This window comes from Microcaecilia unicolor, chromosome 5 (assembly GCF_901765095.1).
Source record: "Microcaecilia unicolor chromosome 5, aMicUni1.1, whole genome shotgun sequence".
Taxonomy (NCBI): domain Eukaryota; kingdom Metazoa; phylum Chordata; class Amphibia; order Gymnophiona; family Siphonopidae; genus Microcaecilia; species Microcaecilia unicolor.
Genome location: NC_044035.1, coordinates 161,593,711 through 161,618,948, shown reverse-complemented (window position 1 = coordinate 161,618,948; position 25,238 = coordinate 161,593,711). Strand labels below are relative to the sequence as shown.

The following is a 25,238-nucleotide window of genomic DNA, read 5'->3' as shown; positions in this document are numbered from 1 at the left end:
TCCAGTAGCACACAAATGCTGCTGTACAAATTTACACCTGCTTTGAAAACGGGGTAAACTTCTGTCTGTACTCTATGCATGAACATTGCAACTCTACCTCTGCTGTTCCCAGACTATGCTCCCAGAAGTGCTTTTAATCAAATTGCTTAAAAGTAGGTGAACGTTTCCAAGCATGTGCTTTTTCTTGCGTATATGTGGATATTTTCGTCATTTAAAACAGGCTTTAGATGCAGAAAAAAAAACTTTAAAATTCCCCTTTCCCCCAATTGAAAAGCACTTTGAAGCAGGATTTCTTACCTGTATATTAATTTTCTGAAAGGTTTGGATATGGGGGCAAATGCCATCAGATTCATCTGATGCATGTTTGTTGTGAATTTACTGAAAACTAGACCTTCCTTATTTCCTTTGAAGACAAGAGATGAGAATTGCTGAATTTGAATGTTTATGTAAAGTATTCTGCCAATATTACTACTTCCTTCTCAATGTAAAGAGCTAATTTCAAGTAGACAGCAGCAGATATAATGTAAAACTGCTTAGTAAGCCGAAAGATTGTTATGGTCAGCATATGTTGAAACTGGATTAAACCTCTAGACACAGCTGTTGATGGTGACACTTGGACAAGAGGCAGCAGGAAATTGCTTGTAAAGGCAGGTAACCTTTCTACAGGGAATGTTGCATTATCATTGTATTGCACATACCCAGCTGGTGTCTTCAGCTTAAGACATGCAAGCAGTAAATGCAATTCTCATCAATAATGTATTTATTTTATTGTTTATTAAGATTTATATACTACATTTTTGAAAAACTTCACCCAAAACAGTGTACAGCAAGATGATGCCATATTCACCGATCTCACAATAAACTTTTGCCATTATTTACAACTGCTTCAAATGTGTATCTTCACAGTCTCTCTTGCCTATGCCAGCTCCCTTCTCAAAATGGTTGCTGCAGCCTTCTGCGACAGTCTCATGAGAAGGTCTTGGCAGCCATTTTGGCAGGGGTAGGAGTGACTGAGAATCACTCTTGCATTGGTTAGGCCACTAGACCACCAAGGGTACAGAGGTGAGAGGTTGGTGCTTTTGGTTGGGGGGGGGGGGGGGCATCACTTTTCCTTGGGGGTGAGTTATGGTTTCAGCTTAAAATGCACTGGCATTTTTGGCCAAAACTAAAACATGGGCTAATCTGAATTTTGGGCTGGTTTTGGTGCAGAAATTTGGTTGGCCTCTACCACAGAAGTGCAGCTGAGTTGGTTTGATTTGAGAAGAAAGCAGGGTATTGTTGTTCAGAACTTTTCACAGGATCCAGGGTGTTGCGTGCCAGGTTTTAGTTAGCTGAACTGTATGATGCAATTTGCATCATACCTGCAATATAAATAGATGCTGTTAAATTAAGTTACCATATATCCATGCGTATAAAGTACATGCACACCCAACAAGCTAAAATCTAGAAAATCTGTGGAATACATACACTACGGAAATGCTTTTGAGTGGAACTTTGTTTTTCTTTTCCAGATGACTTCAGGTGGGACTGAGAGCATTTTGATGGCCTGTAAAGCATACCGAGATCTAGCTTTTGAAAATGGGATCAAACATCCAGAAATGTATGTATTCTCCCAACCACAATAGCCTTCAGTTTCCTCCTTTATATTTCTTTTAGTCATACTAGGTGTTGCAGTATTTTCATGTTTGCTTCTAAGTTTTATGTAGTGCCTGGCAGCATAGAAGCAGAACAGGTCCTGAACAAAACAATGAAGCTGTTTCCAGAAGCCACTTTTGTTTTAAGTAAGCTTTTTTTGTTTAAAAACCATTAGAAAACTGGAACCTATTTCCTGGCTGTGCAGTGATGGTCCTGAGGCTGGTAACCATGCACAAAGACCCGTTCTGGAACCCTGTATCATAGAATTCAAATATAGTTATAAGATATTGCACTTAACAATGACCATTTGTTGGTGACCTCCATGGCATCTCCAGCCACAGCCAACCTGCGGTGAGGAAGGCCCAGTTCAGGACTTGAAACAAGAGACTTTCCATAGGGTGGTACACAACACTGCCACTGATCCACTGGGCTGACCCTTTTTATGTATCTAAATGTAACTATCCTCTCATTGTACATTTCTACAATTGTGTGAGGTGCCTAATAACTGTCAGTGGTATATCACTAATTCATCTTCTCTTTGAAAGGAGATAGTATTAGGTTTGTTTGTTTTTTTTGCTTTACTCCCAGTTGTAAAAATAAGAGTGAACACCAGTAAATATTGGGAAATTTCTTTCTTTTTATTTTTTTTTAATACAAGTACATTTCTACTAGATTTTTTTTTCTTGTTTAAATAATACTAACTCTGAAATGTCATTTAATTTTTGTTATGATATTTGTAAAGTATGCTTTTATGTGAAGAGTTAAAACAAGTTTCAATGAACCTGGATGTTGCAGGAGACAGGGAATTGGCTATTATCTTCCTGCAGAAATCTACTGGAAGAGTTGCAGTGGTTAGGTAGACCATTATCTGCTGTATTTTAGGCCTCCATCATAAAGTAATTCATGTACCTGAAGCAATCTGTTTACCACATAAGCTTTCCATGCTCTAGAAATATTATAGGATTTATGGACAGCTTTATTGTCCTTTATGCCATCCAGAGGTGGCCGGTTCAAATCCCACTGCTGCAGCTTGTGATCATGGGTAAGTCACTGAACCCTCCATTACCTCAGGTACAAAATTAGACTGTGAGCCCTCCAGGGACAGAGAAATACTCAGTATACCTGAGTATAACTCACCTTGAGCTACTACTGAAAAAGTTGTGAGCAAAATTCAAATAAAATAAATATGTAAATATAGAATACTCAGAAACAAGGAAATATATTTTAGCAGAACTACCTTTTTAGATGGGTTTGAATTTGTACTGAACTGCATTTCCTGACTAAAAAGAGGCATGTTCAAGATTTAAAAATACACTAAGGTTTTGTGGTTATACCACTGCATGTGTAGTGTTGCTTAATTACAGAGCACATAACTTTAGATTACAAGACAGTCTACCCACACTTCCAATACACTGACATTTCTTAAGGAGAGCTCATGCAAGATTGTCTACTATTTTTGTCTCCATTTTCTCTCTCTTCTCATCTTTCTAGACTGGCTCCAATCAGTGTTCATGCAGCATTTGAGAAAGCTGCCCATTATTTTAGGATGAAGCTTGTTCACATTCCAGTGGACAAGAAGACAATGCAAGTAGACGTTAAGGTACTGGTGCTGCATGGAGTGGCCAAGAGCTAGGGCAACAGAGCTACAGATAAACTTTCAACAACTGCATTTTGACACATTAAAATAGAAAGGGACATGGTTTGCATGTTCCCTTCCTTCCATAATGCCCTGTGCATAAAACAAGAGATGCTAGGAGATGGCAGTAAAGTTGCATACAAATTTGCAAAATCCAGCCATGCTCTATATAACTTCTAAAAATAAGTTAGGCCAGCAAAGAAGCAAGCCTGACCTGTAGAAGCAACAACATAGCTGTTGTTAAAATGTCTAATTAACATCTCTGAATATACAATTAAAGTGCTGGCACTTTACTTTGGCAGTTACAGTTGTTGAAAACCAGGTTCTGTATCTTAAGTTGTACTAAATATCATTGTGAAATCCATAAATGATTTGTCAACCATAGCATGAGATGGCAATAGCTTCGTAAAATCCAACAGTGGCTTTACCTCTCAAACTCTTGTAGCTATAGTTGCCTTTGCCAGTTTAAGCCGTGTATAATATTGAATGTTTTTACCCAAGAGACTTATCTAGTCTAATTAATCTCAAAATTCATGAACTATGTGAGAAATTATTCTCTGAAGATAAGTAGATATTCATCAAGTGCATCATTTGACTGAACTCAGCATTGGATGGATGGAGATTTCCAGATCTTTCTGAAAAAGGCAAAAGTCTTTCTGTGACCCTGTGCAGCAGCACTGCTTCATTTCCACAGCTTTCCTCAATTCATTTTTTTCTGTCATACCTGCCAGATGGTGGTATTCCTAAAGCCCCTCTGTTTCTCTCCAGAGAAAGTTACTACTTTTTTTTTTTACTGATTCAGCTGCAGAAATATCCCAGTAGTTGCTAAAGTTAGATTTTACACTTTTTTTTTTTAATTTTTCCTTATTGCTATATATTGTAATCCAAACCAAGGACAAGCAAATAGCATCCATATAACTATACAGAAAAAAAAATATATAATATTAAACAAAATAAGAACGCTAACAAGCCCACGTCAAGGGGATTGAAGATACAAATTATAAAGCAAACAAAAGCAATCAAATTAGGACAAGCTTGCTACTAAACAGCATTTCATCAACTATTGTACTCAATCACAGTCTACTTCTCATTACCCTTAAGAAAATATTCAAGTTGAAGCGGATCCCAAAAAACATAATCTTTACTTTGAAAGGAAATCAAACACATAGAAATTTAAGAAAAAAAGTTGCTTCCAGGCCTTGCACCCTCGTCTTCAGTGCCAAAAAGGCCTTCCATCTAAGCTGCAGGGCCCTGACCATATCTGGAAAATCATCATTTTTGTTCCACAAAAATTCTCATCTTTTTTTTTTTTTAAGTAACCTTTCATAATGAGAGCCTTATCACTGATTTGTAAATGTCACCAGGAGGGTAGAGATCACACCACCTGAACCCTCAAGAAAAGCAGTCAAATCTACTTCTGCAGATACCAACTGGTCTGCTAAGTGACCCGGAATAACTCTTACTAAGTAAATAGTAACAGTTTTAAAAAGGTATTGATGCTGCGTTTGCTAAACCCAAGACCACCTTGAGATATTTCCTCAAAAGAGACTTGGGTGGCAGCAAATATATAGATGGAAAATTCAAGAAACGTAGGTTCCTAGATCTATCAGTATTTCCAATCATTTCCAATTTAAAATATAGACTATGAAAGCCCTTAATAGAAGACACAGATATTGCCTACATACTGGTAACTTGCATTTCAACAATGTGTAACCTTTTATCCAAAACAAATATTTTGGAGTCCATATTCACAAATGTATCCATAACTTCACTAGAAAATAGAGTTCTGAGATACAACCATTTTTTAACATCTCCTCCAAATGTTTACTTAACTCCCAAATGTCCTTCACAGAAATATAGATTTTATACTATTTCTTAAGCCTGTTGGAAAAAAACTTTTGCAGGCCACCACAGCAAACATGATGAAAAATAAAATAGACTTAAGAGATTTTACATTATTAATTGTATTTTATTTTTCATCCTGTCTTCTGTGGTAGCCTGCAGAAGTTGTTTTTCAACAGCACTTCATTTGTAGACTGCCTGGATATATTTGTGCAACTTTTCTTTTTTTTTTGCACAGTCTTTCTTACAAGAGCCAAAACTGTTTTTATTAATTTTGGATTAGCTATTTTCCTTGGTGCCCAAGGTGTAGGCCAGTGGCTTCAAGATCTGTCCCAAATCCAATTAGAGGATATTCATTACTGGCTATCGGCAAGTCTGATGTAGATGCCTAGGACAAGACCTTGAAGACATTTGCTGTGATATCTGTGCAAAGATACTCCCAAAATAGTTATGGCTGTGGTTTTAGACTTTGAGCTTTTCTTGCAAAAGTAAACTAAAGGCAAGGAAGTATTTAATTCTAAGACTAGTCCCATCCTCAGAGCTTGCTGGAAGGACCACATTTTTAAAACGACCTTGAATTTAGAAGGCGAGTTTTCCATTCTCAAATGAAGTAACAAGGAATTTGAGTGATCGTATGAAATGCAAGATGGAACAGCATGAACTCTCAAGACAAATGCTAGAAAGAGGATGGATGGAGAGCAGGTTGATGTGGGACAAATAAAGTTTTTATGAAGGAATATATGGAATGAACCAGTCAGCTAAATAGGTAGATCAGTAAGTAGTGCAAGGGACCTCAGATTTAGTCCTTGAGGTCTACAACCCAGTCTGGTTTTCAGGATTTTCACAATGAATGTGTATGAGATCTATTTGCATTTAATTCTTCCATTTCATGCAAATAGATCTCATATACATACATATTCATTGTTGAAATCCTAAAACCAACCTGGGTTGTGGGCCTTGAGGGCTGTATTTGAGGACTCCAGATGTAGTGCAAGATTATAATAAGGATTTTAAAGTCATCCGGTAACTAACTGGAAACCAATGCTGGCGGCAAGCAAGGGGATATCATTGTTAAACCTGTGAGCACCAGTATTTTGAATCAGTAGGCAGACATTTCAGCAACACACCAGGAAGACTATTATGTGAATGTATTATAGTAATTAATATGTCTGATATTCAATTCTGATGAGTTTCAAATCTGGCAGCCATCTGATGGTACAAAGCATGCAAAGGGTGTGACAGAGAGATCTAACAACTGAAAAGAATTTGGGGCCCAAAAGATAGATGCTTTTAAAAGGACACCCAGAGAGAAAACTGAATGCATAAAACAGAAGTGAGCTATGGAGCTGTTGCTGTGCAGAACTACTACACAAGTACAATGAAAAGGTTTGCTTGTTCCAGAAAGTGCTAGTAGTTCGGCTTAGAATGTTGTCACATGATCCACTTGTGTACCTGGTAAACTGCTGTCTTTAGAGGACATCTGTTACAGGTAAGCAACTGTACCATATTCCCAAGCAGTACTTTGGTTTAACTTTCTTTTTGCTTGTGCTACATTTATTTTTTTTTAGGCAATGGCAAGAGCCATTTCCAAAAATACAGCAATGCTGGTCTGCTCGGCTCCCCAGTTTCCTCATGGCATTATCGACCCTATAGAGGATGTGGCAAAGGTATTCACTTTGGAAATGGGTTACTTTAAAATGGCCTAAGAAAGATTGAGGATCAGTGTTGTCTCTAGACCAGGGGTGGATAACCTGCTGCGCACCACTGAATTATAGGTAGCCCCCGAGACCATGGGAAATACAGAAAACATCATTAACCTGAGATTTGGTAATTCTAAATACCGTATTTTATAAATATTTTCAGAATAACCCCTCTAGCAATTTGTTTTATAGTTAATTTTTTACTTATTTATCACACAGAAGGTCTATAAAGTTAGTCCTCTAGGGCAGTCAGGGTTTTAAGATATTCAAAGGGAATATGCATGAGATAGATTTACATGACTGCCTCCATGGTATGTTAATCTATTTCATGCATATTCACCGTGAAATATTGAAAACCTGATAGGATTCGGTGTGTCTCAAGGACTGGATTGAGTAGCACTGCTCTAGGAGTAGTGCTGATATTCATGTGGCCCTTTGTGTATAAAGGTTGCCCACCCCTGCTCTTGACAGAAGTATTTAGGTAGGCAATAGATGAGGCATGCCAGGGTTTTTTGGGGGGGAGAGAGGGACATGGAGTGAAAGCTGACAAACCAAAGTGGCACTTATGCACATTGCTCCCACATCACAGCCTTCCCTGTCCAACATTTGTTAGCTATAAACATAGTACAGAAGAGTATTTTATGTATAGAGAAATTACCGTCTGTTTCAGCCATCAGTAAAACTTATTCAATGATGATTTACTTCTACCTAAGAGTGAAGTGTGGCTTCTATATAGAATGGGACAGAATCTCTGTATAAGCTGTACAATTCTGTTTATTCTCCACTTTCCCAAAATAATGGAGCTAGGATGTTTCTTCTTACATCTTGCCACTCAAAAATATATAAATATTAAAACTGTGGTATCATTTCACTTTACAAAGTGGCAGTGGAATGTAATGTACAACTTTACAAAAAAGATATCAGAACCTATATAGTGAACATCTTATCAAAATAGCACTAACTTGTAGTACTCAAAGTGCATCAAACCTACATATGAAAAGCAACACTGTAAATATTACACAAGGTCCTAGAACGCCCATATGCTCCTCTTGGGGGGGGGGAGACAGAACAAATGAGACTGCTGCACAGAAACTACACACTAGCAAAATCTTTTACCTCGATCACGTATGCAGAACATAGACAGACCCTTGCCTAATACAGAATAAGGAACCACAAACAGAAACACACAAACAAAAAAATCCTAGAAAGCAAAACTCGATGAGCAGTGCAATACTGGAAAAATAGAAACAAATGCATTTCCTCCTGTGTTTTGCAAAATATAGAAAGAAAAGAGATGCATATTTCTCAAAGCTGACACAATCCAGTCTTTAAAAACTAAAATATCTTTTCTACTTTATCTGGGTATTTTGGGGGCCCTTTTACTAAATCTTAGCGTGTGCTAAATGCTAAGAAGTTATAGGTATAAAATTGGCTTCTTAGCATTTAGTGCACATTAAGTTTTAGTAAAAGGACCCCTTTATTTTTGTAATTGGGTTAGTCTTAGTCTGTCTCTCCTACTTTCTTGTTGGTCTTCTACATTCTTTTCCAGTTTGTTTTTCCATTTCTTCTCTCTTCCCTTGTCTTTTTCTGGGTGGGGCCATTGTCTCCAAATGGATTATTTTCTGATATACCATGACAGTAATGAACCTCGTTCCTAAGCCAGAGTATTTGGAGTATGATCTCAGTCTCTTAAATTTACTGCTAATGCTCGCCATAGGACTTGCATCGTGCCAAAGAGAGCTTCCTTCGGAGTTCATAAGATTTAACACATATAGGCAATTTATCCAAATGTGCCTGGAAATTTTTTAATCAGGCTTGTGGCTCACAAAACAATGGGAAATAATTTCTGCCACATTTTCTTGGTCTCGGACTGCAGTTCTTTGATACTTGAATATATTTTTTCTCTGTACGTGATTCACAGAGTAATCACTTGCTATAGAAACCAGTATAATCAATGTCTTTCTGGTGTTGTTTCCTCTTTCACCACTATGTGCGGGTCCCTGACGCTCAACTTTTTATCAATTGGAATGGGGTTGTTCCATGTGATCGTAACCTCTTATTTTTTTTTCCATGATTTTCTTAGGGTAATGAACCTAGTGCTTTTCTAATACAGTGATGTTGTAGTGTTTACAAAGTTTCCAATGGATGAGACACGCAAACTCGTTATGTCTTTCTGTATAGAGATTTTCTGCCATCAGAACTTCACAGCCATCTATAAGATAAGATGAGTGACTGTTATTATAGAATCTACAGATGTCTGTTGCACTAGTTTTTTTTTTTTCTCTCTACTTCTTGTAAATCATTTTGGGGGTATTTTACAAAGGCAAACTAGCGTTTTTAGTGTGTGCTAAATGCAAGTGACGCCCATAGGAATATATGGGTGTCTCTAACGTTTAGCGTACGCTTATTTTTAGCACACATTAAAAACACTAGCGTGCCTTTGTAAAAGGAGCCCTTTGTTCTTAATCCGCTGTACTGGGCTGTAACTAGTATCCGTCACTTATCTTTAGGTTTTACTTCACCTTTCCTTAAATATTCATGTGTCTGGTTTTGATCAATGAATGGCTTCTAGAGTAACATTTTGTATTTTCTGCTATACTTATTCATTTGTCACTTATTGTTTTTGCCCTGCTTTCCTTATAAGTAAGCACTATTGCATTCCACAGGGTATGTGCCAAGACTGTGAAAGCCGCATCCCATGTGCAGTTAAGTCTTGCTTTAAACAAAGAAAGAATCTAATATAACAAAACGCACTGTGAACGTTCTGAAGACAACGTTCTGAAGTCACTCAAACACTCCCTGGCTGTAGGGTTCGTGGATTCATGGTGTGAAGCCACCCAGCCGTCTCTGCCTCGCCCTCGCGTCAAACGTCATGACGTCAGGGCAAACGTCATGACGTCGAGGGCGAAAAAAAAACAAACAAAGCGCAGCGTCAGGGAAGGAGGCGGCGCTCCCGACGTCTCTAGCCTTCCCTTCGCTGTGTTCCGCCTTCTTCTGACGTCAAGGATGACGTCAGAAGAAGGCGGAACACAGTGAAGGGAAGGCTAGACGTCGGGAGCGCCGCCTCCTTCCCTGACGCTGCGCTGCCAGAACCGAGGTAAATTTAAAAAGAAAAAAAAAAAAAAGGAATGTTGGGGGGAGAGAAGAGGGTGGACAGTAAAATTGAACAATGGGAGCGGGAGGGCAGAGGAGAAACGACAGCATGGATGCGAAGGGGGGGGGCATGGATGCGAAGGGGGGGGGGGGAGAGAAGAGGGCGGGCCAGGCTGGGACATGGAAGAGAGAGGAGCATGGATGCGAGGGGGGGTCATGGAAGGGAGAGAGGGGAATTGCTGGAAAAGGATGAATGGAGGGGGCAGGGGACAGAGGAGCATGGATGGCCATGGATTGGGATGGCAGGGCTCAGGGAGAGAGGGGAATTGCTGGAAAGGGATGAATGGAGGGGGCAGGGGACAGAGGAGCATGGATGGGCATGGATTGGGAGGGCAGGGCTCAGGGAGAGAGGGGAATTGCTGGAAAGGGATGAATGGAGGGGGCAGGGGACAGAGGAGCATGGATGGGCATGGATTGGGAGGGCAGGGCTCAGGGAGAGAGGGGAATTGCTGGATAGGGATGAATGGAGGGGACAGATGGGCATGGATGGATATGGATTGCAGGACAGGGCTCAGGGAGAGAGGGGAATTGCTGGATAGGGATGAATGGAGGGGACAGATGGGCATGGATGGATATGGATTGCAGGACAGGGCTCAGGGAGAGAGGGGAATTGCTGGATAGGGATGAATGGAGGGGGCAGGTGACAGAGGAGCATGGATGGGCATGGATTGGGAGGGCAAGGCTCACTCTCTCTCTCTCATATACAATGTCTTTCTGACTCTCACTCTCACACACTCTGTCTCACACTGTATCACATTCACTCTCTATGTGCCACACAGTCACTCACACACTCGCTTGGTCTCATACACTCACTCTCACAGAGAATCTGTGTCCCACACACACTCTCTCTCTCGCGCACACACACACACACACTCTCACACTGTGTCTCACATACACACTTGCACACACTCTCATTCTCACACACACACTCTCTCACAAACACACTCACACCCAGACTCACTCTCTCTCTCACACACTCACACTTTCACTCTGACTCTCACACAGTCACTCTCACATACACTCTCCCAAACATACACACTCCGAGGAAAACCTTGCTAGCGCCCGTTTCATTTGTGTCAGAAACGGGCCTTTTTTACTAGTTGTTAATAAATTGGATGGGAGTATTGAAGCAATATAGTGGTTCATAAGACAGCTGACAGTCTGCCGGATATTGAGTCATATCAATGTAAGTCATGGAATGGCAAAATTGATATTTTGAGCTTGATTTGATTGCGAATAAAGCCATTGATGCTCCATAAGCAATGGTGTAGCCTGGTCTCAATAACAGTTTTACAGCAGCATTCTGACTTGCCTGTAAACATAACATATATACAATGTTAGGACTGTTATAAATTCTGTCACTCATACTAAGGCATGCGTTAATATCAGGTCCCTAGGTTCCAGTCTCACTTAAACCTTATTTTCTGTAAAGTTGTAAACGACACCTTAGTGGTTGCTGATATTTCAGGCATAAGGGACAAAGTCAAATCTATCCAACAGCTTAAAGTCTTAAGAGTTCTTCAGTGTAAGCATTGTTTCTAAAATGGAAGGGGTAATACAAGTCAGAAACCCATGGATTCTGTAAATGGCACTCAGATGTGGGCGTCCAAATTTGGCACACGTACCCGAGATGTGCGTGCAACATAATTGACTAACAAGCTCTTTACCATCAATAATTGGGTACTAACAACCAATTAACTTTAGTTGGCCCAGGTTAGGATTTGCTCACTTGTACACTCCTTAGGACTGCTAGATATATTGTTGACTTACACACCAAAGAGATCGAGATTACACATACTACTCACATCCATGACTCCTATTCATGTATTGACCATATCTTTCTGGACGCTAAGTTGGTTGAGATGGGTCCGGAGGCGGGTCAGGTATTGGTAGTATAACCATATCAGATCACGCGCCGGCGTGGGCCTCCTTGCTGTCTATTAGGCCAGAGGTCCAGGACAAAATATGGACCATGAATGTAGGCATCCTACAGGATATGGAGGTGATAGAAGTTTATAGAAATGTGATGAAGGAATACCAGGAAATTAATATTGACTCAGGTCCCCCTCTAAGTGTAGTTTGGGATGCCATGAAAGTGATATCTAGAGGATATTTCCTACAAGTAGCTAGCAGGCAGGCCCGTCGCCAGAGGGCGCAGTTGGCGAAGTGTTTGGATAGAATTAAATGTCTAGAAGCAAGTCATAAGGCAAAACAGTCTCCCCAAATAATGCAGGAGCTGCGTGAATTTGGCTTCAACTGGATGCCATTTACTCAGAACAATTGAGCATGTTTCAAGCTAGACAGAAGGTATGTGCGTTTGAATTTACCAATAAAGCAGGGCGTACTCTTGCCATAAGGTTGCGTAAACAAAAGGTGGACCACACAATTGTGCGAGTTCGAGATGGTAAGGGGGGCCTACTTAACACAACCACTCAGATATGTAAGCGGTTTAAACAATTCTATCAAACGCTATACTCGCAGGAGATTTGTCCTGCACCAGAAGCTATCAATGAATATCTGACAGCTAGTAATCTACCAACACTTAACCCAGTCCAGGTAGCTGAATTGGATAAAATGATAACATCAATAGAGATTCAAAATGTTAAGGGGTTACCCTCTCACAAATCACCTGGTCTAGATGGTCTTCCTAATGAGTTTTATAAGAAATTTGTTTTAGAACTCGTTCCATTGCTTACAGATTTACTTAATCAGATTAGAACTGGAGGGCTTCTATCCCCTTCAGTGATGGAGGCCTGGATTGCTGTAATACCAAAACCAAATAAAGATCACACTGAATGTGCTTCATATCGCCCTATATCCATCTTGAATGCTAATGTTAAGATCTTAGCAAAAGTTTTAGCAAATCACCTAACAGCTATTTTGCCAAACTCTTATACACCCAGACCAGGTGGAGGTTTGTGCCACAGAGGCAAGCCATGGACAATATTAGACGAGTGGTGGACGTAATGTACTTGACCAGAAGAGATCGGCTGCTGATGTGCCTTCTTGGTCTGGACACGGAGAAGGCCTTTGATTCTGGAAGAGTTTGGGATAGGGCCTCTGTTCTGTGGTCGGGTTAGGGCTTTCTATAGCTTTCCTAAGGCCTGTGTGTGAATTAACTGGGGGAATTCTGAGATGTTTACATTGCAGAGAGCTTCTCGCCAGGGGTTCCCACTATCCCCACTGCTTTTTGCAATGGGTATGGAGCCCTTTGCGGCAAACATACATGCGAACTCAGATATATGAGGTGTTTATATAGGGGAGAGAGAGAATAAAATGGCACTCTTTGCTGATGATGTGTTAACTGTAACGCATCCGATTACCTCAGTCCCAAATCTCCTGCGCACTGTGGATGATTATGCAGTGGTATCTGGATTCAAAATTAACATGACTTAAGTCAGAGGCCCTTAACGTCACTTTGCCACCAAGGTTAGTGAGTGCACTGCAGGACTCATATTCATTTCGTTGGGCAGTGAAAGGAATCCGTTACTTGGGAGTCTTGTTGACCCCGCATTTTTCAGATTTGTATTCCGCAAACTACCCAGGTGTGATTAGAGCATTAGTCTGAGATCTGGAGCGATGGGAGGATTTGACCCTGTCCTGGTTTGGTAGAATAGCCACGATTAAAATGAACATATTACCCCGTCTCCTGTACTTGTTCCAGGTACTCCCACTGCAGATACCAAGGAGGACTCTTTCTACCCTGCAAGATCGCATTATACGTTTCATATGGGCAGGAAAGCGTCCACGGCTCCCTCTTTCATTCTTATATCAAGATAGGAAAAAGGGTGGGATGGGAGTCCCAAACATCTATTGGTACTACAGGGCAGCTCAGGCACGTGCAGCAATAGAGTGGTATCATGCATTGCACACAAGTAGTGGGTACATTGGAACAATTCTCATTGGGTGCGTTAGTGTGGCTCCCCCGAAAGCATAGGTCTCTGGGATCATGGATGTGAATGATTGTGTTAATGTTCTATTTATGACTGTGTAAAGAAAAAATCTAAGTATATAGAAAATATTCAATAAAGATAGAAAGTGTTTTGTATACAATTTAACAGTTGTTTTATAGTTTGTACCTTTTATTACTGGGACACCTTTTTCGCATGCCCGGAGAGTAATCTGTCTCATCTGTCGCCTATAATCCTCTTTTCCCTCCGGGGAATGTACAGGGTGTGTTTAGTGGATGGTACAGGGAGGGCCTGCAAACCTGGGGTCAGGTGTTCAAGGAGGAGTCTCTGCAAACATTTTCTCTTTTGAAAGAGGAGTATCCATGTATTGCACACGACAGGTATGCTTATCTCCAGATTTCACATTTCCTGAGGGGGAAATCTATTTGTTCGCTGGTAATGAGGGAGGACTCATTCTTGGAGGAGTTATGTGAGGACTCCAGGTCCACGAGAGGCTTGGTAACCTGTCTTTATAAGCATATTTGCTCAAAACCTTCAGTGTATACCCTTCAAAGGAGGAACTGGAGCCGTGAGCTGGGCCAGGAGCTGAGGGAAGATGAGTGGGAGACCATGGAAAGGGCCTTGACGAGAGTGTCTCTTTATGTGCCTCTTAGAGAAAATGCTCTTAAAGTAATATTTCGCTGGTACCTAACACCTGCTCGACTCCGGCGCATTTGTTGGAGGGGATACGGAGAAGTTGGCACAGTGGGTCATATGTGCTGGTCTTGTGTAAAAGTAAGAGCCTTTTGGAAAGCAATATATTGTAGATTACAGATATGGCTGGGGTTATCTTTGCTTTTCGGCTCCAGTTTATTTTCTATTTCCTAAAAAAGATTCCGGGTCTAACACCTACTAATGCTTTTTTGGTTAGGTACTACTACTACTACTTATTTCTATAGCGTACTAGAAACAGAACTCAGTGTCCCCATTAACAAAGTGGCTTAATAAACTGTAGTATATCTGTAAAATGGAGCCGCTCTCAGCAGAGCGTCGGCACCAGATAACATAAATGGGATACCACGTGGGAACCTTTTATTTTACATTGCTCAGTTTGAGTATTGTAATGCATTGGTTTAGGAAATTATCAGCCTGTCTACCTGAATGACCGAGCGGGGTTGGGGGGTGGGTGGGCGGGGAATAGTGTTACTGTTACAAGTTGTTTAGGGAATAAAATGGAAAATAAAAATCTCAAGAAGTTTGGTTGAGCAATAATGCGCTAGTTTGGATTGTGGGGAAGGCATTTTTGAATCTTGTCCTCTTTTATTTTGTGCATGTAATTGAAAACTGGATGTGCAAAGATTGCATAATGCTGTAAGCGACATGTATGTTTTGCCCACTTGTTTGAACTGTCAATAAAGACTTCTGGCAAATAAAAAAGAATTAGAACTATTTTACCGGAATTTAAACGTGAGCTAATCTCAGTGACTGTGCCAGTTAGCAGTGGTTTTGGGTGGTGCCCCTTATGAAAACCAGATTGTCTCTGATATTAGACTAGGATGTGTCCAAGGAAATGCTTATTTCTCAAATCCTCAAGAGTGAGTTCTTCCTTCTCCCAAAATCTTCTTGACCCAGTATCTGTAAGATCAGTTCTGGTACGTGCTATGGGTTGCATGGCCCTGTCTTCCTATAGTTGTCAGACCGCTTGAAACATGAAATTTAAACTGCTTAGGGTTCTCTGTACAGAGCAGATTTGAAACACACAGCACAGCAGCTATAGAAAGGAGGAAGGAGGGCTGTGTGACCTGTGGACAGCATCAGAGCCACAGCCAGACAGACTTATAGATATTGTCCCCAAGTATTGGTACTTTTTGAAAGAGAAAACAACCAATTTGTATTTACCAGTTCCTCTCCACTCAGGATTTTATAGACTTCTGTCATATTTCCTCTTAGCTGTCTCTTCTTCAAGCTGAAGAACCCTAACCTATTTAGTCTGTCCTTAATCATTGTTACTGTTCTCTGTACCATTTCTAATTTGTCTACATCCATTTTGAGTTGTGGCCACACCATGGAGCGATAGAGATACTATGATATATATTTTTTAAATTGTCTATGCCTTCCCTAATGATTCTTAACATTCAGCTTTCATTTGGATGGCTAATCTTTCAGTTTTGCAAGGTCCTCCTGTAGTTTCTCACAATTGCATGCGATTCTGCAACTTATTTTTTTGTTTCAATATCTTTATTAGAACTTTTTCTTATCAAAGTACAAACATCGAACAATTAGAAAACAATGATGCAACAGCTTTGAGTAATCTTGTGCCAGCAGCAAGTATGATCATGTCACTTGTCCCCATTTCCAGAAAATGTTAAATACTGGTCCCCAGTACAGATCCCTGTGGTACTCTACTTTTCACATTCCCCCATTGAGAAGATTTGCCATTTAACCCTACTCTCAGATTTCTGTTATTTAACCAGTTTGCAATCCATAGCAAGATATTTCCTCCAATCCTATGGCTTTTAATTTCTTCAGGAGTGTCTTATGAGGGACTTTGCCAAAAGCTTTCTGAAAATACAGATGGTGGTTATTTTAGAAGCCCTATATGCATTTTGGACATATAAACCAGTGTTTAGACATGTATGCTACGTACATGTCTACATCCCTATTTTAGAAAGCTGGGATATACTCGTACAAAATTATAGTTTTGGCCACTTTTTCAGTCTTTAGTTTACAGATTACTATTAGTAGGTCTGCAATTGATTTCATATTCTGGGGTGTATATCATCCGGTTCAGGTGATTTGCTGCTCTTGTAGATTTGACCTATTACATCTTCCAGGTTCACTGAGATTTTTCAGTTCCTCCGTACTGTCACATTGAAATTCCATTTTTGACATTGGTAGCTCCCTTACATCTTCCCCAGTAAAGACTGAAGCAAATAATTCATTTAGGAGTCCTTTTACTAAGCTGCAGGGAAAAAGGGCCCTGCAGTAGCGGCGGGGGCCCTTTTTACCGCAGCAGGTAAAAAGTCCCTAAAAAATGGCCATGTAGTAAGAGTACTCTTACCACATTGCCATGTGAGGGGAGCACTTACTGCCACCCATTGAGGTGACAGTAAGGGTTCCCGCGGTAACCAGGCAGCACCTGACGATGCCTGGTTAGTGCTGTGCTATTAAATGAGCCAGCGGTAGTTCAAAGTAGCATGCGGTAAGGCAGCGTTGGGCTTATGCTTTGCATAAGGGCCACTTAGTCGCTCTATTGTGGCCTTGTCCTCTCCTTTCTGTGAAGGAGTCAGGTGGACCATTAAATCAAGGAGTAAAAGGGGCACTCAAACTTTTCTGCTTCTAATGTACCTGAAAAGGTTTTTTATTATGAGTTTTTGCCTCGACAGCAAGCTTATTTTCAAATTCCTTTTTAGCCTTCCTTATGAATGTTTTGCATCTATAACTCTCCAGTACTTATTCTGCTTTGTACTTTATTCATTTGGATTTTTTGAGATGTTATTTTGACTCCATTGGCCTCTTTCACTTCACTTTTTAACCGTGCTGGCTGTTGTTGGTCTGGGCTTTCAAGTGGTATTTTAAAACATCTCCATGTCTGATTTTGTTGCAGCAGTTTTTTTTAGCTCTTTTTTTATTTTTAACCAGTTTCCTCATTTTATCATAGTTGCCGTTTGAGAATTAAATGCTAACACAGTAGATTTCCGATTATGAACTCAAGTTTGATCATGTTATGATCACTATTGCCAAGTGGACCCAACACCATTATCTCTCTCACCAACTTCTACATTCCACTAAGAATAGATCTACAGTCGCCCTCTTGTTGATTCCTGAATCAGCTGCTGAATGAAGCAATCATTTATTTCATCTACGAACATAACCACTTATGTTGAGGGATCTAATAAAAAATATTTATTCATCTGCACAAAAATATGCATTTTATAAAAGCATTCCAAAATACAAAAAAAAAAAGATTTGTATAAGGGTATATCATGCATATTCATTGTGGATATCCTTTAAAAAAACACACACACACAAGCATGGGATCACCGTGACAGATTTCACATTTCCTGAGGGGGAAATCTATTTGTTTGCTGCTTTCCTGTATAGTTTTGTGTGTGCATGCATTTGGAAATTATATTTTTGTTTTGTTCTTCAGCATTTAAAGTGCTTTCGTTAAGTATTGAGTATCAGAATGAGATTTATATCTAATTTACGTAAGATGCTACTGTGGGAGTTGTCCCTTAGTTTTTCTTTTCTCTCTTTGCCCTCGTTCTTCATTCTTCCCTTTAGTTCATTCTACAGTTGTTTGTACAAAGGTTGGTATTTTTTCTTACCTTTTGACTTTGTTTTGTTGAGAAAGTGAATACAAACAAGAAACAGTGAGAAAATTCTCAGGTGCCCAAAACTTGGCACCTTCCCCTAACCTAGGCCCAAGAGGAGCTGTGGGTAGTCCTAAGTCTGAAAGGAACTGCCACTCTAGCCTGACCAGGGGTTGCTCCCTACCCTCACAGGATAGAAGTTGGAAGAGGAGGTGAGGAACAGAAATGAAAACAGAATAAACAAAACACTTAAAATAAAAATTAGATGGCAAAAAACAGCAAAATAAATAGACATGACAAAAAAAGAAAAAAAAAATTTAAAAACAAAATCTGAAATGTAGACAAAAGGGTAAAATCCAAACCAAAAAGACAAAAAAAAAAAATCCCTGAGCTGATAGTGTACTGACAAAAAAAAAATGTTTAGGCTGGTGCCCAAGTTTAAAAATATTCTTCCACCCCTACCTAAAAGTACAGACAAATTAAGTGGGCCTTTTAGAAAGGTGCACTAGTGCTTTTAGTGTGTGCTAAACGTTGAGACACCCATAGGAATATAATGGACATATCAACGTTTAGCGCACGCTGGTTTTTAGCGTATGCCAAAAATACTAGCACACCTTTGTAAAAGACCTAAGTGTTCTTGGAATGTGTTTAGCTATAGTTATGGATATGACATATGCATATATATAGTTTAAAGGAAATTCTTTTCAGGCTTTGTGAGTTTGCAGCTGCTAGGCATGGCCAGAATAAAATATTGTTTTTGTAGGTGTGCATGAAGAAAGAATTGGGTGGTTTGGGTTTTGTATTTTTCTTCTTTTTTTTTTTTTTAAGGGTGTCAATTAATTGCAACGTGTCTTCATTCAGTTGGCAGTGAAATATAAGATCCCTTTTCATGTGGATGCTTGCCTAGGTGGCTTCCTCATTGTCTTTATGAAGAAGGCTGGATTCCCTCTTCAGCCATTTGACTTTGGTGTTAAAGGTGTGACAAGTATTTCTGCAGATACACACAAGGTGAGAAAACAAGATGTAACTTCAGAAAAATATAGATTTAGTTTGGGGATTACAGACAATATATTAAATAGGCTCACAAATTGAAACTAAAGCTTTAAGAGTTGAGTTAAAAAGGAGAGAAATTGTTCTTACAATAAAGTAGAAAACTTATTCTAAGTAGCGTTCCTCTACAAACAATAGAAGCAACAGTCAGTTTTAAGACTCAGCCAGGCACATTCCTGACTACTGATTCCATAAAAAGCATTTCAACATAGAATTTTTTAAATAGCAGGTCCAGAGTTACGGAATTCCCTGCTTTAGGACCTGAGGGCGATTACATCCAAGTAGTTTTTCAGAAAAACTTAAAAGCTTTATTTTAAAAAGCTTTTCCTGAGTAGGGGGTGATCAGTAGGTTATGTTTGTCTATGCAAAATCACTCAAAATTGTCTGTTGTATTTGTTTTATTTGATTAATGATTTTATTTTGAATGTTATTTGTAATTTGCTCATACTTTTACACAGTACGTGTTTTCTATCAAAAAAGGTGCCGGTACTCAAATGCCAGACCACCCTTCAGAGGTGGGGTGATCACTGAGGGACCCACCCCACAATAGCCAGGCCCCCTGCAACCTGAACTCTTTTACTATAACTTGGGGACCTTGAATCAATTTTAGCAGACAATGAAAAAGGTGCCGGTACTCAGTACCCCCAAGTACCCTCTCAAAAAAAGCCCTGCTTTTACATAATGCTGGTCATAAATTTTTAAATAACTTAACGAAAACATGAGATAGGTGGAAGCTTTCTTCACAGATGTATTACATGGAGATCTAGTGCTATGTGTCTTTAAGAGTCTTAATAAAAAGTCACGAGATCTCTATTTGGGGTGAGGTACACTCCAGGAAGAGAGGGCTTCCTCACTGGCATTTTGTAGCCTTTTGGTGAGCTGTTTATGGAGACCTACATGACCTTCCTAATAGGCCGAATAAGGGATTAAACAGCAGATGGCATGTGGCATTTGAAACCCAAATTTAAACTAGAAACAAAATAACATTGACCTCTTAATACCTTTGAATCAATTAAGTTGAAGTATAATATTAAAGACTGCATTCAATGTTGATAAAATTGAAGCCCTGCTTTTTTCAGATCTGTGATTTCTTCCCTCCCCCCCCCCCCCCCCCCCCCCTTGAGGCATTAAGTGTTTGTTCTTGACAACCAGGAGGACTGGAAGGGAGTTTTCTCTGAGACTTGCCCTTTACATACGTCTTCCCTCCTTTCCCAGTACTGAATGTATCATTTCACTGATGCACCTAATCCCTGGTGACCCTGTGGGATAGGAAATAGTAAACATAAGTCTCTGCTACATAGCACTGCAACCTGATTCACAGGGCCAACTCCAGGTTGGTTATAGAGATACAGTATATGAACTACATAGTCATGCATTTGGGAATCCATTGAAATCCAGATCTAAATATGATGATCTAAAGCCTTTATAGTCCAAGGATGTCTGATCTGAAATAAGGCCTAGGAGATTGAATTGGAAGTTTCTTAAATTGAATTTAATATAAAGATGTGGGCCCAAGGAGGTTTGGTTGAGAACAGGAGACGGTATGAGGCTATCTAGCCCATTATATGGATTGAAACCAGTAGGCGGAGTCACAAGTACACCAAAAGCAATAGCAAATGCTATTGAAAGCAATAGTAAAAGATTATTAGAGATAATGGACTGACTATGGGTGGTCCATCTGTAAAAAGTCGAAAACTGTTCCAGTTGGATAGGCAATGGGCAGTGTCTTAAAAGGTGGAAGACAAAAGGTGTTTTTACTTATTTGACAGCTTTTTAATTTATTTGAAAATGTCCCATATGTAGATAAAAATATCATACAAACAAAAAAAGTAAAATTGGGCCTTCAAGACTGAGACAACAGTGATTCTTTATTGACAGGTGACCCGACACGGGCTGTGTTTCGGCGCAAGAAGCGCCTGCCTCAGGGGTCTAACCATAAAGCATATGGAAGTAAACATTAAAATAAATATTAAAATAAAATTAAAATAATAAAAATCATCAGTAATTTAAACATTTAAATGATCAACATTGATTTAGGTTTAAAAATATAGAGACGTAATAGTAATAATAATAATATGAATTAAATGCAATTATAGAATAACATCACTTAAAAACAGGGGCGTAGCCAGACACCCAATTTTGGGTGGGCCTGGGCCCAAGATGGGTGGGCAGAACTCCGCCTTGTCCCACAAGTAATTTGGTCTCTCTCTCTCTCTTGCCTGCATGCCATATGGTCTCTCAAACATCCCCCTCCCCCACATACATTTTAAATAGCAGATTTTCACTGGCAATGAGCAGCAACTAATACACAGTGCTCATGTTGGCCCCACAGCCTTCCCTCTGATGCAACTTCCTGTTTCTGCATAAGCAGGAATACATCAGAGGGAAGGCTGCAGGGCCGGTGCGAACAGTATGTATCAGTTGCTGCTTGTAGCAGGTAAAGATCTGCTATTTAAAAGGTATGCAGGAGAGACAGTTGGGAGTTTTCGGCTGGTGGGGCTTGGGAATCCCTGCCAGCCACATTAGAGATGTGCTGCTATTGGGTGGGCCTGAACCCAAAGTGGATGGGCCTGGGCCCACCCTTGGCTATGCCACTGCTTAAAAAAAACACATTTAAAAGTCTGAGATATCAATTGTTCTTAGGGATAAAAGTAACTTGTAAAACATATATATTTCAAAATAATACATAAAACTTAATAATTCAAATTTTTTATAAAGCCAAAATACATGTACATGAATTTTATCAAATGATTGTGATATTACCAAGCACAGTAAATGAAATAAAAAAACAGTGAAAAATATGTGATCTGTATTAATATGACTACGTGCCTAATTGGCTGTGTGATGTATTTCTGTAGCTCAAAGGACTGTTTTGTGAAAAATTATGATGTGGGCTACCTGATAAATAGGTAAATAATCTCTTTTATAAAAGAAACTGGGTTTCTTACCAAGGTTCTGCAGTATGTAAAATATATAGATCCAATGCCTATATAATAAAAGAAATTAAAATAAAATTAAATAGAGATGTAGAGAAATTACTCCATTTGATTTAACAGATTTGCTGCACCTAATGATGATATAATTTTTAATTATTAAATCATTGTGTGTCTCCAGACGCTGCCTTGTAAATTCTTTATTGTGATTGAGATAAATGAAAACACCGGTATGAGCCGACAAGCAAATTTGGTGTAATATGTTAGCCTAGCTCTATTAGTGATAGCGTGATAGCTAAAACAGTATTTTCGCCAAGGAAGATAACAATTACTCACTTCAGAAATTGAGAGAATTTCTCATCAGTGAGCGTGTCTGTAAAACAAATTACAGCCGCAAGTTGGAGATTTAGCTCCGTTTGAAGTCTTCTCGTTTGTATAAATGTTTCATCAAAAAATGGTAAGGTAGCCTAGTGGTCTATTTTTAAACATGAATAATGGCGATGTCGAGGGCGGCGTTTAGACGTAATGACGTAGTATCATGATGACGTAATGTCATCATGCTATTAAGTTTTGTACAACTTTATGTGTTCAATATATACAGCGAAAGCATTGTGTAGTAGTAAAGTAAAACAAAGATGAAAACCTATTTGTTGGTCTAAATGGCTAATAAAAAAATGATAAAACAGCCTAGTGCTGTATTTTTAGAAAATGTGAATACAGTGATGACGTTAAGGAGAGCGTTCAGACGTAATGACATGATGTTGACATATAATAGAGTGTGCTACAACTTTATGTGATCAATACCTACAACATAGACATTGTGTAGTAGCGAATCATAATGTAAATGAATAGTATATAAAACAAGTAAATAACATATTTTCATTTTAAAAGACATACTGCATGGACAAATAAAATTAGTGTGAAAGGCAAAAAAAAGTTTATATGTGTATAAACCTTTACTTTCTATTATGTAACGTAGTTAAAGTCAAATATTGCAGTCAAACTTATACATTATTCTTACGTGCCTTAAATTACGTTTGGAAAAATAAGTGCTCCTGGATGAAATATTATATATTAAAATGGATACTCATGTTTAAAAATAGACCACTAGGCTACCTTACCGTTTTTTGATGAAACATTTATACAAACGAGATGGAGTAATTTCTCTACATCTCTATTTAATTTTATTTTAATTTCTTTTATTATATAGGCATTGGATCTATATATTTTACATACTGCAGAACAGAGACCTTGGTAAGAAACCCAGTTTCTTTTATAAAAGAGATTTACCTATTTATCAGGTAGCCCACATCATATTTTGCACAAAACAGTCCTTTGAGCCACAGAAATACATCACACAGCCAATTAGGCACATAGTCATATTAATACAGATCACATATTTTTCAATGTTTTTTGTTTTGTTTACTGTGCTTGGTAATATCATAATCATTTGATAAAATTCATGTACATGTATTTTGGCTTTATAAAAAAATTTGAATTATAAAGTTTTATGTATTATTTTGAAATATATATGTTTTATAAGTTACTTTTATCCCTAAGAACAATCGATATCTCAGACTTTTAAATGTGGTTTTTTAAGTGATGTTATTCTATAATTGCATTTAATTCATATTATTATTACTATTACGTCTCTATATTTTTAAACCTAAATCAGTGTTGATCATTTATATGTTTAAATTACTGATGATTTTTATTATTTTAATTTTATTTTAATGTTTACTTCCATATGCTTTGTTAGACCCCTGAGGCAGGTGCATATTGTGCCGAAACACGGCCCGTGTCGGGTCACCTGTCAATAAAGAATCACTGTTGTCTCAGTCTTGAAGGCCCAGTTTTACTTTTTTTGTTTGTATACTCTATATCTATTTATGCTGTACTACCCTCTAAAAATATCATGAAATCAAAACTGAATATCACTAAAATAGCTTCAAAAATTATTGTAGCTGGTGGAAACAGCACACATAAAGGATGTATTTTGTGCTTATTTTTCTATATTGTTTTATACAATATGATAATACATGGCCAAATTTCCTGTGTTCTGATGGGTTCATCTTAACTGTTGTAATCTGCCTTGGGAAGCCTGGTGTTATAAAGATTGGAGGTAAAATTAAACTCTCCTTTCATTGGGGCACATGGAATCACATCTTCACTTCATCTCTTTTGTACAAATGGATTATTCTATTTTGAGCATGTTTCAGGGACAATTGGTTTTCATAAGTCAAAATAATAAAAATAAATATTTTCTTTCATTCATTCAGATCTCTCATTTGTTTAAACATAACTAAATAGGCTATAAGCCCCTAATGCAATGCATTGGTTTTCTTATATTTTGTCATTGTGATGACTTATACTGTGCCAAAACTGGAAATACAGTGAAACAGAATAATAGAATTCAGTAACATCCAAAACTTATTAATTGGCGTTATAATTGTGTTCAAATTTGGGTAATAACTTTGAAAATGCTGTTGAAAACTGACTTGAAGAAGAAATAAATATATATCACAGAACTAGATAATGTTGGCACAGTTAGACTGGCTCTGGACTTCTGCAAGAAGGTAGCTCTGCCCTCATTATTTAGTATCTTTCTTTTACATAGTAGTAATCAGGGCCACCGAGAGACTGAGCTGCGCCCTGGTCCCCGCTGCCCCCCCCAAACGCCACTCAGGCCCGCCTGGTGCCGCAGTCCCCCTCCAGCCCCGTCGCCTACACCCTCCATCCGCCACCGGGACCCCTGCATTCAGCGCCGTGGCCTCACCTCCTTGTGAAAGCGGCAGATCACCTCCCTTCGGGCCTTCCCTCCCTGTGTCCCGCCCTTGCAGAAACAGGAAGTTACATCAGACGAGGGCAGGACACAGGGAGGGAAGGCCCGAATGGAGACGATCTGCCACTTTCACAGGGAAGTGAGGCCGTGGCACTGCTAATTTTTGAATTCAGGGGGCCCGGTGGTGGACTGAGGGGAGCTGTCGACGGAGCCGTGGGCGGGTGAGACCGGGGACTGTGGCGCCGGGCCCCCCTTGGAGGCCCGGGGAATTTTGTCCCCCCTGCCCCCCCTCTCTGTGGCC

General features: G+C 39.3%; 1 protein-coding gene across 1 annotated transcript in view; it reads left to right on the top strand.

Moving 5' to 3' along the window:
• SGPL1 (sphingosine-1-phosphate lyase 1) overlaps nt 1-25,238 on the top strand; it is a 332,112-nt gene that overhangs the window by 235,469 nt on the left and 71,405 nt on the right. The window contains exons 6-9 of the mRNA XM_030203525.1: nt 1,512-1,600; nt 3,127-3,235; nt 6,682-6,780; nt 19,034-19,180. Of these exons, the coding sequence (XP_030059385.1) occupies nt 1,512-1,600; nt 3,127-3,235; nt 6,682-6,780; nt 19,034-19,180 (444 nt within the window). The remainder of the gene's footprint in view (nt 1-1,511; nt 1,601-3,126; nt 3,236-6,681; nt 6,781-19,033; nt 19,181-25,238) is intronic.